Source organism: Pollicipes pollicipes, unplaced genomic scaffold (genome assembly GCF_011947565.3).
Source record: "Pollicipes pollicipes isolate AB1234 unplaced genomic scaffold, Ppol_2.1 Scaffold_3447;HRSCAF=4054_pilon_pilon_pilon, whole genome shotgun sequence".
Classification (NCBI taxonomy): Eukaryota; Metazoa; Arthropoda; class Thecostraca; order Pollicipedomorpha; family Pollicipedidae; genus Pollicipes; species Pollicipes pollicipes.
The window spans coordinates 14253952-14269199 of NW_023596297.1; the positions used below are offsets into that span (position 1 = coordinate 14253952).

Genomic DNA, 15248 nt, shown 5'->3' on the forward strand with positions numbered 1-15248 from the left:
AGTCATGCCGAGGGAGTCATTGCTCTTCGAGTGTTTATTTCGGTTATCTGTTGTTTCCTGAGTCGTATTTAAATAATACAAGTTTATAAAATACGACCCAGAGCCCACGCTACTTGGTGTGGCTGCTATTGCTATTCTAGCCGCGCCTGCCGAGCAGACGCAGCACTACAACAAGGAAGAAGTCACCGACAGGCGGCACATCGACGGGGTAAGTAATATCACACAGTCTCCAGCCCGTGTGGAATGTGGTGCGCTGCCGCCGTTTACTGGGTGTGGGTGCTAAGCGCGCGCGCGCCGCGAGCGGCCACGTCTGGAGCGGCGGCCGGTCCCGCGAGCCGGGCCGGCACGACTCGCGCTCGGCTCACTCGTCCGTTACACATCGACCGGGTGCTAGTACACTCTTAACTTAACGCAAACAAACCCAAACTGACGCGGCAGGAACCTGGAATCCGTAGTCTCCTATGACGTAAGCAATACCTGGAGCAGCCGCACGATAAGCAGATGAGCGACACGAACCAGACGCCCTCACGCATATTACGCGCATCTAAACATCCACACTAGAACGGTTATCTTGGAAGACCACATAGAAAATCACAGCTTTCACCTTTATCAACCCCTATTACCTTATACATACTGGCGTGTTATCTGCCGATGCGTCGCACCCAGCTCCTAGAAAACATTCACGGCCTTTTCACTGCCAAGAAGATTCGAATTGATATACGGCAATTGCACCACATACATGCGATTGATCACCATGCCGCCGCAACGGCTATGGCACAAACCCGCGCACGATAGCCCCATTTTGGCGTGTTCTTACCTCTTCCATGCAACTACCAATTGAGGAACACATCTTGCGGGACCTGATTCACCGCTCCTACGCGTATCCGGTCGTACGGCAGCCAGGGACAATACTAGACGCACGGCATACTGAAGCAAACCGTCGCTGCTACAACGATCGGTCCACTATGTGATCCCGTGGCAGCGCTACAGCGCTCTACGAGCCAGCCTGCCGCCGATCCACGAACGCCAACACCAGCTACTACCGCTCACCAACGCCACCTATAACCGCCCACTAGCGCCACCTACCGCTACGCGACGATCCCACCACTACATCCCTGCGTGAGCCGTTGATCCCAGCGATTGCATCGTCTCGCCTCTCCGCGCGCCCGGCTCCGTCTCCGCCCGGGCCAGCCTCAGCTCCAGGGCCGCCTACTGCAGCGCCACGGCCAGCGCCTTGCGCACGTGCGGCCAGATCTTGTTGGTCTCCGTGCCGGAGAACTCCCGCAGCAGCCCGAGCTCGCGGTAGAACTCGATGACGGGCCCGGCCGACGCCTGGTACACCTCCAGCCGCTTGCGCACCGCGTCCGGCGCGTCGTCCGGCCGCTGCACGAGCCGCTCCCCAGTGACGTCATCGGTGAACTGGCGGCAGCGGCGGCGGCGGCGTGAGCGGCGAGCACGGCCGGTCCAGGGGGAGCGCGGGGCGGCGCGGGCCGGGTCCGCAGACACAGATTCGCCGCTGCGGACTCAGCGGGCGTTCACACACACAAACACGGGCACAAGCCCGTGGGTACACGAACAGACCACAGGTGGCACAGTAACATGTCGGAAGTAACGGACGGAACTGCCGGTCAGCGACCGTCCGAAACATAGCGAGTCGGAGCACTAGCCACGTACCAACGCTAGGACAATTTTTTACCTTATCATGTGCCCTGAAACGCACCAGCCAAGCCGAATAAGTCAAGATGCAGACGTGTCCTTTTCCTGTGCACTAGGCATGCTCACACTGACCAACCGTGTTTTTTTATTTGGACATGACCAGGGATGGGCGCATATATGCTTTTTGAAGCGTCACGAAACATGGCTTAACATGTATTTTTACCAGCATGACCCCCCAGCTAACAACTAGCCATTCTAACATATACAGACAACCTCCCATCTGGGAAATCTTCAAATATCTGCCAAATGCCCCTGAAGGCTTAAGGACCTTCTGACCCCGCTACAGTCCGCCTCATTAGCCATCATTGGGTACCACAGTCCAGCCAGGAAGCAGCCGTCCGCCGCATCATTCGTCTACACCACTTCCATCGCTTGGACGTTGTAAGTGGTGTCAGGAATGTTATCACTGATAAAAGTGCACTAAATATAATTATCTGACATGTGGGGTACTCGGACCAGGTTGCCGGGTTCAAGATGTACTTTCGTGGCCCAGCAACCATAATGATGCGACCAGCCACCTCTTTCGAGGCACATAATTTTGCATCTGTATAAAAGGAGACAAAACTCATTTCACTACATAAACCAGGAGGGCATGCAGCATGCACACAAATGTTATAAACTAACATCGCCACCAACCATTTAAAAAAAATTAAAAGGCTAATTCTGTTTGCATTTTCTGATCATAGGGTTTTCTTGCTTCGTCAACAAAGTATTAACGTCCCATTGCCGCACCACAGACGCCACACACTGTCAGTATTCTCAGGCACATGATGACTGCTACCTCGATAAGGTCCAGGTCTAAACAAAAATCACTGAACTTCGCACTCAATGAAAAGGGCACTCGGACACGAAGCGCAATCCAATGCAACCAAATACCATGAAGCGTCCTGCCGGCAAATCGTTTCGGTCTTCGTTCCCTTCCAAATGACCGAACTCGGATGGGGACGGCGTCCTGCCGGTCCGAGGACAACCGTCCACCACACAGTGAGGCAGCTGCTCCTCATGGGGAACAGGGCAAGCTGGCGTGCCTCTACTCGCGTTGATGTGCGGAAGATATCATCAGTGCTTGGCTATATTTCAGATTGGACGGTCTCCCAATTAGCCGCAGCAACGCCTTTGTACCAAGCCGTGAGATCGGTATGGATTGGTGTTTTTATGTTTGAGAATATATGATAGTATAGAGCAGGAATCTTGCTTTTAGTCCAACAATACAAGCACAAAAGTTTCCTAGACAGTAAAGCTTGCAGCGACGTCCCACTGAACACAAATAGAGCTCATAGTTGCAAAGAACATCAACATGCATTGATTCATTGAGGGCAGGTTACCTACCTTGTGTCTGTGTTGTGTGACAAATTAACTTATATTCAGTACCATCGCCAACCGAGAGCAAAGGAAAGAAAACAAGAAAAAACAAATAAAAACTCCTCAGCGACCACCTTACAACCACAGTATTCTGCCAAGAACCCTTTTCGAACGCATTCGCCGGCATTGACAAGTGGAGAAAAGACGATTGCGCCACCGACCATCTCCTCCCTCCGCTATCCCAGCAAGAACACCGCGCATCGGCACAACAGCAGGCGGACCCTGCCATCCACCCTCCTTCAGCCCGCCCGTCCCCGACTGACCGGCTGCTTCGGCGGCTCGAACAGCGTGTTGTAGATCCTGCCGCTGGGCAGGTGCACCCAGCGGTCCTTGATGCGGTCAATGATGACCTGGAACGGCACGTTGAGGCTGATGACCGTGTCCAGCGGCTGGACACGGTGCAGCGACTCCGCCTGTGAGCGTGTGCGCGGGAACCCTGCCGGACAGCGTCCACAGTCACAGGCCGGCGGCGGCTGCCGGCACCGCACGGCCGACCACGAGACGGCGTCGATGGCACGAGACCACGCGCCGAAATCGGCGGGTGCTACGATCGTGTACGCTGGAAAGTGATCAGATGTACCGCAAGAGGTCGCTTTCAGTCAACGAGACGCGGGCCGCAGGAGATTTCAGCAGCTGCCAGTCAGCGTGTCAGTAGACGTTTCCTTACAGCTCTAGAGACAAAACAAAACCCGGCACACCCCACGCACTTATTCGCGACAGCCTACTCCCAGGCCATGCCACCACGCTGGCTTCACTGCCGCTTTCAAACTGCTTTTGAACAATGTTTGAGTTTCAGAGTGAACACGCAAGCGTAGCACACGCGCTACGCAGTTCACCGTGGTCGCCTACCATCAAGCAGCCAGCTGCTGTCGGACATTTTCTTCAGCTCGTCGGAGATGAGCGAGACCATGGTCTCGTCCGGCACCAGGGAGCCCTCGTCAATGAACTTCTGCGCCTGCAGGCCCACTTCTGTGGACCGGCGACGGGCACGGGTCAAGCGGTGATGCGCAGCGGCTGGCGTCTGGAGAACTAAAGAGAGGTGTCTCTCCCGCGTATGGTGTCACCCGTGCTAGAACACCCGAGGTTAGATGTGGTTAGACTACAGCAGTTGGCAGGTCACAAGAAGCACGAGCATACAGTAACCGGCTGAACAGGCCGAAGATTAACTGCTATCTGGCTGTCTTGTGTGATAATGTAGCAAGGATGATGACAGAGTGGAAAGCTGAGAATGTGTGCATAGCTTAATAAATATCTAAGATCCATAAATGCGAAAAACAGAAAACTTTGTCAGCGTGGATCATCTACGAACGCACAACTTGACTCTCCCCTTTTGATAGATGGTTGTCAACGCTGTCGTTTTCAGCAATATATCAACATCTTCCTGTTGCAGACAAGCAGCCATGCGTCACCTGAGTACACGACACCCAGCAGCGGCCAGCGGGGGCGCCTGGCACCCAGCGCGGCCGGCCACACCCACCGGTCTTGTGGAGGACCTGCGAGCGCAACAGGTCGCCGCTGGAGAGGTGCTTCAGCCCGAACTCGGCCACGATCCGCTCCGAGATGGTGCCCTTGCCAGAGCCGGGTGCGCCCATGATCAGCGCCCGGAACAAGCGGCGGCCGGCCATGCCTGGCCGACAGCCACACGGGCAGTGAGCACGGCGACACGGCAGGGCCATTCAACATGCCACCCAATGGGATGTTTGGTTATGAAGGAGTGCATGCTCTATGCAAAAACAGCTGTGTAGTGAAAGATTGTAGTGGTTGCCAGACTGGCCTACTTCTACAGATACTCAGACATCAAGATATTTGCTATAAGTATAGTATGCATGTGTACTACAGACTGTGTATATGAACTATGTTATCTTGACTAGTCCACAGTTAACATGTGCAGAGTGTAACAGAGCTCGGAGTTTAACATGATTTACTTGTCCACAGGGTTTTGAGCTCAAATGGCTGCATTGTAATTCACAAAGGTATGGTTACAATCAAACCAGGGCTAGTTTCAGCTCAATCTACTATGACATGCTTACTGAGTAATTAAACAAAAAACGTGTTTGTTCTAACCATTAACCCCTAATGGTGGTTCACTGTTTTTCATGACACAGACTAATAGGAGGGAGGGGGTGTGTGTTGTGACGTCCCCTGCCATTTCCAAAATATGGAAGATAGGACTTTGTGGGAAACACCAATGGATTGTTTCCAACTAATCTTGGGATTGGTGACAAGTTTTACATTAAAAGATCAATAACTGACCCCATTATGAACAGATCAGCAGTGAAATTTACCAGGAAGTCAATTTTTTTAGAGCATATGCTAACATGTCCATGGCTGTGCCTCAGCGCACAGTAAAATGCAAAGAGGAATGCTCTTTTTTATTCAATTCTGAGTACCATAGTGCATAGTTTTGTGTGTTGTGAACATATATTTGTGATGTATGACTCTGGCATCATCAGTTGGCACCTACCACTGCCACGGATCATAGATCGCCATGCAATACCTCCCAAAACTGCAGCTGTTCTGAAGTCAAACTTGCTAGGGACATGCCCACAGCAGCAAAGCACACACAATGAATCCTCATGGGCTAAAGGACCTAATTTGGGCACAATTGCACAACATGCCAGAGGTATTCTCAGAAAACTTCGGGGGAGGGGGGCACATCAATCCCACACCTTATCAGGGTGAGGGTTAAGAGGTGACTGCTGGCGGAATTCACAGCACCCTTAGGCCTATGCTGCATCAATCACATTTAAAAGCAAAAAATGCGCCATTTCTAGTGTGACTGTCATGGTATCCAAGACAGGCCAGTGGATGGGATGTGGAATATCACATGGACTTCCTCTGACACCATGTCTGTAGGTATCTAACACTGGCATGCCTTTAGGAAGTATTGCCTTGCCATAAGCAAATTGATCTGCACCAATCTGACTAAACTAAACATATACATTTTGAAATAATTCATAAAATAGGTATTGATATACAGACCTATCTTTCTACCCATGCCTTTTATGGGAGATGGTGACTATGACCAGCCAGTGATCACTTCCCTGTTGCATATAAACATCAAATGATTACTCCTCATATTATACAAATCTCTCCTATCCAATCTTATAGTTTGGAAATGTCATCCACATCTGACACAGATATCTTAAATGTCATAGATCCAAGAACAGCATGAAAAAGCTGTATATATCTCTAGTGTTGTCACACCAATTGTTTTTCCCTACTGTAGCCTACAGTCCTCAGATTGCACACTAAGGAGAATGCGGAATGAGCAACAGCTCATAACACAGCAGTTTAAAAGTACAGTTTAGCTCCTCTAGCATGACTTAAAATTAGGATGAGGATGATTTGACCACAATGTCCTCATAATTGTCAAAGGAAGATACATGTAAAATCAAATATTGCACTAAATTGACCCCTGGTGTTTGTCAAACATGTTCTGCATGTGGCTATGATGCTTTATTGTGTTTTAGGAAGACCAGTGGTCAAAAACACAACATTCAGTTCGATGTAAACCTTTCCTTTTTGACATGACAAGGCCACCATGATCGAAATGATCAATAACTTAATTATCGTGAAATTCCCTGCAACATTCCTGAAACAAGCAACCAGGCTTAACGTACAAAAAACAGTGAACTAAGCCATAGTCTTTGATACATCACCATTAGCATAAAACTAATCCTATTGGCAACATGCGGAAACACGAAACTCGACCGAAAAGGACCTCACTGGAACACGTGCCATTATACAGAACTCACTTCCTGAACTCTTCGAGGAAAACTTCGGTATGGAAACCATGCAATATGCGGATAAAACACGTGCAGTGTAATTCAAGTAGCATTAATTTATCTAATAATTTACGTATTGGTGGCAATTACCTTCCAAATACCTGGCGCGCCAACCACCCTCCTCAGCAATCCACGCAGCAGCAAGTACCTTCCAGCGACTTGCGGGGCCGTGTGACTGTAGCGCCATCATTGGCTACCTCAACACCGTCCATAAATTGATGGACGGAATAGACAGTAAACATCAGTGACGTAATGAGTTTTCGAGTTAACCGAGTTTCAACCGAGTTTCATTTTCTGATATTTAAGAAATGTTATCCTAAAATAATAGCATCATTTTACAAAAAAATTCTTTTTAAAAAGAATTATGCCACTAATAAAGAAAGTCAGTCAAATAGTATGCCATGACGTCACGTCATTACAGCACCAACAACCCGCTGCCAGCACCAGCACTGACCACTAGGCACTGGCCGGAGTGCAGACAGGGGACACAGAGGGCACGCTCTTCCCTTGGGTTCAGAGGCCCGCTGGGACCGATGGTCAAGGGCGCGAATGGCTGACCACGGGTCGGCCCTTCCAAGAACGGAAGTCGGCCTCGAGGAAGGGCTGACGGCGGCCCGCAGGCCCGGCCCCGCAAATGTCAATCAGTGGGCCTATTGTGTCGATCTGGTCCTCTGTGACAATGATAACCTGTGCATCGGTCAGAGGTCCCCCACACCGAACACTCAGCAACGTGTCAGTCTGGCTTTGGAGGCTCATTTTCTAGACAGAAACAAGGTCGGGCCCACGATTTGCATTGGTCGGGCCTCTGCAGCAATGAGCAGCCCCCTGTGTCGGTCGGTAGTCCACAGCATCTAGCTAGGGCCCATGCACTGGCGAGAGGCCCCGATTTGGCCAGGGGCACATTTACCAAACAAGGACAGGGACGGGGCAAAGCATGTCAGCAGGGAAGACTAGCAGTATTGCCTCAGAAGGCCTTTTGCGTTGGTCGAGCCCTGCGACAATGGGAACGATATATGAAAACTTATGTTGAAAGAGCCTACCATGAAACGATGGAAGAGCTGTGTGCGAGCCATGGGGCCCAGAACCGAACGGGGACCCTGCACAGCATTTCAGCCAGTGACCGGATGAGCTGAGCTTGAGTACCCCGTCCCTGTGCTAATTTGGGACCCTGTGCCTGCGTGGGATCCTTTCGCGTCAACGGGGCTCCTACATCGATCCGTGGCCACCTGCTCCGGTGAAAAGACCTCTGGCATCAAGGAGGGGTCGAGGTTTGATTTACTGCCACACACAACTCCAGGTTGGCAACGAAAGACATTTCAGCCACCCCACTAGCCTGTTAGTCGGTGTTCGGTATGCCCGCGACTTGGCACGCTGTTGCAGCTCCATCAGTTCTAATCTTAGCCACGCATCTGCACCGTACGCCGCCCGCTCGAAATTGGCAGCGCAATGCTGTGCTCTTCTTTATGCTCGCAGCTGTGATTTCGTTGGACGCTTTAATCAAATATGCACTCCTCCACAAGTGCCCTTTGCAGAAACACTTTGACTTCGGTTCTCCAAATTTCCGTCCAGCAGCATTGACTGCCTGCGGATCGACTGAGGTGTCTCGGGCCAAAGTGGCTGCAAGAAGGTACTCCGAGCTGGGACGGAAAGCCCTTCAGCCCCTGACCAGTAAAGGTAACGTGCCCTCTAGCAGTGGCATAGCTAGGATTTTGCCCTGGAGAGGTTCAAATCTGGTCACAGGGGTCCTTTCAGCAAGGAAGTCCTGTTTATCGCCGTTAAGTTTTTGTTTGCATTCGGAGAACTTTCCAAACGTGATGACCCGGGGGCCGTCATCATGTTTCAGAAATCCTGAGAGCGATTTCAACCGCCAAAAAGCACTGCGACCTTCGACCCCAGGGCCCTCACCGCCTTCAGGAGTGAGGGGAGGGGCACGGCCCCAAAGCCCCCCATTGGCAGCTCCACTGTCGGTAGTGTTCTTACCGCAGGGCCCACCGCCCGAGAAAGGTAAAGAATCTCCTTAGATTTCAATAGGATGGATCAAAACGAGGTAAAAATCGTATCGAATGTTCATTCATGTGAGTAAGAAGGGGAGGGCCTTTGGGTCTATGTCACCCCCCGGTGTTTATGGGGACCCAGTACCTTCTGGCTTCTTGACTGCCGGGCATCTCCAACATCTAAAATGGGTCCTCGGAATCAAAATTTGACCATGAACGGAAGTTCCTCGAAATCTCCAAACCCCAAAAGTCCGATGTTTCTCCAAATAAAAAATCCAGGGCCCCTTATAAAGTAACCGCGTGTGCCCCTTTGCTGGAAGGGTCACCCGCGCGCCGATTTGGCCTCTTGTCTTAAATACCGGCAACGGCACTAGACACGTCCAATATCTGCTTGTCTGAGGATGTCATTTTCAGGAGAGACGAGTGAAATGAAACGTTTTGAGCATGAGCATTTAACCTGAGGCTATTCAGGTGAGGGGCCCTCTTGTAGGCTGGTAACCTAACGATAGGAATAGCGACGCCCAGCGCTACAGTTTCCCTCCAACGGTGCGGCGTCGGCCGCGACAGATAACACCAGGCAGTTGGTGCCGGGCACGCGGTAACGACCACATGACGCGAAACAGTGTCTTAGAAAGCCTTTTTGAAATCAACTCGCATTGTTTAAAGGTTAGACTTGAACGTGAAGTTCATATGTACAATTTTGTGGGTATCCTCCGAGAGGATTAGTATTTACAGCGGCACGGACAAAAAACATTGCAGCGCCATTGCATTGAGTTCGTGGCACTGTAAATGCTAGTCTCTTCCAATCATCGGTCTGAAAATTGCACGGGCGAAATCTCCAGCCCGGAACACTTTCAACTTGCAACCTTTTAAGATACTGCTTTCCGATACGTGGCTGTTTTTGTCCAATCTTCGGCTATCGCCTGGTGTTAGCCGCGGGGCAGACGCCACGCGGCCGTACGAACTGGAATGCCGGGTGTCGTCGTTTTTGCGTCTAACGACTTGCGTGCGCGCGCCCTCAAAACCATTTTAGAGAGGTTTCAATAATTGTTTCTGGTGAAAGGTTGTACATTGTCATGCAAACGTGGGTTGACTATATCACTGCAAGTTTCAGACTCCATGTCCGCCTAACGTCTTCACCCAATTCACGGGGACATTTGATATTTCCGTATACCCTTGAAATATCTCTCCAACACTCATGATTATTTTCGTCACAGAAAGATCACATCAAGCCGTTGTAAAACGAATAGCATCATTGGCTAACTAGATGTAACCATTTAATGCCTGGCACCTTCCTTTTATTTACTTTTAAATGCAGTCAGGATTGCATACTCCGTTGACCACTGGCTTCTGTTCCACTGAAAGAACAGTAAACACGAAAGGGAAACGCAAGCCTCTCGAAAAACGCGGGCCAAATCTGATAACTATTTTCTTCCAGGCGGCCCCGTCACCAGAAAGTGGCCTTCCGTGAACGACAGTGTCCCCACCGCGTTAACGCAACATTGTTCCACCCGTGGGCTTGATGTCAGATGAGACAATTTGATATCAGCAATGCAAGCAACAAAGGCTTAATTTCTTGACCCCCAGGCCATTACTACGTCGTTGGTTTGGTCGCTAGCACGCGTCATAAATTTTGTTTGATTAAAGCAATTTTTCGCGTTTTTTGAATATTTTTTTTCAGCAACATTATAGTTTATATATCATTTTGCACTGGTTCACTACGTAGGTAGATAGGTAAGAGGTACGTAGGCTTGCTGCCTGTTTATATTTCCTAAGTCCATATTTACACGATGACGGAAGCTCTACGACATTGGAACACGTATGGCCATCGAAAGGTTTGCTATTTTGTGTTGCCTCATGTGTCCCTTACAAGACCAATTCTCCCCACGTCGTGTACCACTCCTCGTGAACTTGGCTCGTTTCTCGTTTTTGAAGTATTTTTGCGCTCCCAAAATTTTATATGTTCCTCATCGGCCTAAAACTCTGCATTCGGATTATGGTTTTATAACGCTACACTTTGACATTTAAATCGTCACGACTGCTCAATAAAGGTCTGTCTGAGGTAGCGGGGGACAGAGACATTTGTTGTCCCACCTCACCCGAATCTCCCCTGATACATATACCATCATCTGCGAACCTCGTTCTGAAGACTTCGCGGTAATTTTAGGGTTTTCATATGAGATGTGAAGGATTTAAAGACCGATGGCGCAGAAAATGGCGAGTTGTACGATGTCAGCTGTTGTCATAGCGAATGACAAGTGTGTTTTCATGTCATGACAACATTACGAATAAAAGCCCAGGATTGTGGAGGAAGACAAAAAGGTGATTTTAAAGTTAAAAGTAAAGGCTAAAGCCTATCGAGCTTCCCATCGTTGCCATACTGCGTTTTTACAAGGTCGCGCAACGCATTCCACATAACCCCTCTGGCTACGCCACCGATGCTACCCTCTATTGAGTCGCCATGGAAATTTCATCGATTTTTTCCCCGCGTCCTCATTCTCCTGCCTGGCAGAAGGCAGAACCTACCACGTGGTCGAGGGGTCAACCAACCGCCAGACTATCCCGCCACTGGGACGAGCGACACCCATACCTCCCACTGTCAGCTCGCCCGAGCAAGCTTCGAGTTTAGTCCGACCCCGTGTTTCTTTGCCGCGGCACCCTAGGTCAACGCGCTTGGGTGCTGACTGATGGGACGCAGTAAAACAGCCTGCCACCACCCGGCCCATAAACGTCAGACCGTCGGCTTTCATCCAGATCAATGACCATAACGCCTTTCAATGGAAACCGGCGCCCCCGCGGGAGCCGACGACGTGTGCCTGCGGCGCCTCGGCACAAATCTGCCGGAGGCTCCTCCGGCGCCGGGTTGTAAATTTGTCAGCCCGCCGCGGCGGGCGCGGACAGGACCTGCGGCCCAGCTCGGTCCACCGCCGCGCCTGTAGCTCGCCGCGTGGCGCACAGCCGCGGGGTGGGCTTGGCACGGTCATGTCCCCGTGAGTCGTGCACGACTGTCACGTGCACAGCCGCGGGGTGGGCTTGGGACGGTCGTGCCCCCGTGAGTCGTGCACGACTGCCATGTCCAGCCGAGCTGCGGCCGGCACGAGCTCGTCGCAGGCCATTCTTGGGTAATTAGACGCCTCACGCGTAATCATAAAGATTTCAGTGTCATTTGGAAATCAACGCGTAGATGTAGACGACACCAAATCAGAGTGATATAAATTCAGCAAATGATGAGTGATATGAATAATATGATAAATATATATCATGTATAAATAATATAATAACTAAAGGCTCACATCGGGAGTGTGATCTCGACATCCGTTTATGTCTACGCAAAGTATGACGCCTGCGTAGGGTTCTCCAAAAGTGTAATGCTATACACTTCCGGTGTTTTTCTAAAAAAAAGCCTCACGTCAAGCGTATTGACGTCAACTGGCCGGCAGGTTTGCTACTCCAGCGGCTTGGCGAGGACAGTCACACCTTTCATGGCCTTATACCATAATTTTAGAGATGTTTTGCATTAGCTACCACTGTGGTCTATATGGGGAGATTTTCATCCAACTGGCGTGGCTCAATAAGTGCTGAAAGCATGTCGCACACGTTGAAAATTGCCTGGAAAGTGTGGCATACACAGGCGCACCCAGGAGGCGCGGAGAGAAACAAGATTGATAAAAATAAACTGTGGAAAATTCTTGGAAAGCGCAGGATGATTTGCTTACACTGTGATCTTGAACTGATGACATATACATGCAGTTGAATGTGCTATGCACAGCTAGTTTACTCGCAGCTGGATTCAGCCTTGCGTTTTATGGGTAACAATAGCAAAATAAAACACGTTTGGATGTTTCTTCACTGTCACATAAGCGTATTAAGCAGGGGTGCGATTTTCCTTAAGCATATGCATCAGAGTTTGTTGAACAAGATATAACCTCACATGTTTTGTGGATAAACCGTAATTTAGCCATTGTTATTCATTCCATCCGGTGATACCAGCTTGAACTACCTTTCCATAAACATCTGAAATATTATGAATCCGAATCTAGATCGAGTATTTGCAACTGGAAATGAGTCAAGATTGATTCACCCTATCCTTGGTGAGTCAGGATTGGATTTCAATTCTGAATCAAATCGAGTGCGGGCCATGTTACATGACTAAAAGGCAACAGCTCACCAGCCTATACCAAACCATATCCTAAGAGGAAATAAAGAGAGCACATGATCAGAGGCGGTGACAACAACAGCCGACGTCCACGTCACCGACCGCCGCTCTGGTCGGTGATTGGTGGGGTATGGTGTCATGAGCAGTATGATACCACTAGCCCGAACATATTTTCTGCTCGCAAGACCATGACAATGCCAGCGGCTCCTAAAAATAGCACTACAACGTTCAGCGTACGCCGTCTACTGAATGTCGTAAGTGATATTTTCTGATAGCCAGTAACGACAAAATACGACCCCACATGCGTGAGATCGCTTCGTGCACATTCATAGGAACAAGATCCATGTGGCTGCCTTATCAAACATCGGTGGTCGAAAGCATATTTTCTTCCTTCCACTTTTTAGCCCTTTTCTTGTATCCATTGAGCCGTTTCCCAGTTTCCTTATGTTTATGAAAGTTCTTTTATTACCGCCCTTCAAACGCAGCCCAATCTGTTCTCTTCAAAAATGGTTCCCGTTGAATTCAGCTATTTTCTTTGATCGCTGCAGATGAAAGAGAACTTCCCGTTTCCTTCCAACAAGTTGATGTTTGCAAAGTTTGGTTCAGAGGGGTACTCATTAGCGCCACATGCTACAATGGCGTTTAACGCATCTATCCAATCTTGTGCGACGGAGTGGGCCTGGCCTGTGAAGACGTCGAAACTCTCCCGAGAGTCGAAGAGTTGGGCTGATCGTGAGCCTTCTGTTGTCCCCGTCGCCACATAGAAAACATTCTTTAATTGGGTGACGTTCTTTACTAGAGGAACGATTGCCACCATTTTGTTAGAACAAAGATTCGGTAGGAAAAACTTAATGACATTTATTCGGTTATATGTAGACCAACGACCAATGTGTACTCGCCGAGGTGGAGGCTGAAATGAAACGGTTTAAAGGAGACATGGCTGAGTGGGACAGAGCGAAGTTGAATGAGTCTGTGAAATGAAAAAAAGCCTGACGTTGTTTTCTAAGACCCTACGAAATGAGTCATGGTAGTAGCGGCCCGCCAGCTGTCATCCCTGAGGCCAGCAGTGGGGTACTTCCAATTATTTCCTACTAGCAGATATAATCATGACACATTAATGGTGAATTCCTTACTTATTTGGTTATGCTCTAATTTCTTTTCTCACTGTTCAACTTTAATGGGTTCTAAAGCTTATATTGACGTAACGTTCCGTGTGCCGCGGTGGACGTTGTTGACAACAGCACTTTAGAAAACTCAAGCAAAATCGGCAGGCAACTTTGAATTTTTGTTCATAATTGTTTTGAAAAAGGGTTTTAGCCAAAGTATTCGAAGCACCTTATTTTTCTCCAAGTTATTCAACGAGAAATAAGGTCATTGGTACTGCTCTTTGACAGGGGAATGTTCATCCACATTCCGTCTTCACGTCATGACGTCATAATCCAGTCAATCGCTTTAAACAGCGCGGCCACCCAATCAGTTACTTGTAAAACTCAACAGTCAATCCGAGATGCTCCCTTTCCTGCAGATCGCCATGGGTATGATATCGCATATGAAATCTGTTAAAATTCTTGAAATTCAACTTTTGAACCTTCTTTTTTTTGCTCTCAGCTGAAAACGTTATTAATGAGTAAAGCATTCCGTTCAAGCGTTTTGCTTTATGTGCGCTATGTCTGTCAAGATTTATCATCAAAAGCATTCGTTTAACCAGTTCGCAAGCTGAAGAAAATAACTAAAACATTTCTTGACTGTAAACCTGGGAGCTGTACTAAACAAGTTTCTCTCAAGTAAAACACATTTGGATATTTTTTCAAATAAAGCCGTTTGATCAGACAGCTTTGCCACTTTTATTGACCTTGGCATGGTCCAACCAAGGTTTCTTGCCTGAATGACTGGACCAGTCACCATTTCTTGCTCACACTTCAGTTCTATGGTCTTTTATTCTGTTGCAGCTGCTGCAAGTTGTTTAGGCTTGCCAATTCAGCAGTTCTCCCCGCAATGATTAGCGATCATAAGGTCGTACCATACTCTATGACAAAAATGTTTGCGTTATTGCATCGACAAATTCATTTAGATTTTGCCGTAGATACGTTCTGCTTTGTATCTGTGCTTGGCTTGGGAAATTCGGACCATATTTTTTGCCTATACTTTTGTCGTACATCGTACATTTACTGTGAAACTGCGAGCTGAATTATACAATTATACTACAAAAAGTGTACGACTTGCGACAAAAAT

General features: G+C 48.9%; 1 protein-coding gene across 2 annotated transcripts; it reads right to left on the reverse strand.

The window, feature by feature from the left end:
* Positions 1 to 16: 16 nt before the first annotated feature.
* LOC119091749 (GTP:AMP phosphotransferase AK3, mitochondrial) lies at positions 17 to 7033 on the reverse strand. 2 transcript variants are annotated; one of them, XM_037214613.1, is made up of 5 exons: positions 6957 to 7033; positions 4556 to 4705; positions 3928 to 4047; positions 3342 to 3514; positions 17 to 1419 (listed from the first exon to the last, which is right to left on the reverse strand). In XM_037214613.1, the coding sequence occupies exons 2-5, from the start codon at positions 4701 to 4703 to the stop codon at positions 1210 to 1212; spliced, it is 651 nt and encodes a 216-aa protein (XP_037070508.1). In that variant the 5' UTR covers positions 4704 to 4705; positions 6957 to 7033; the 3' UTR covers positions 17 to 1209. The 2 variants fall into 2 exon arrangements, with proteins under 2 accessions (XP_037070508.1, XP_037070507.1); XM_037214612.1 differs by lacking the exon at positions 6957 to 7033 and adding an exon at positions 6837 to 6923.
* Positions 7034 to 15248: the final 8215 nt, after the last annotated feature.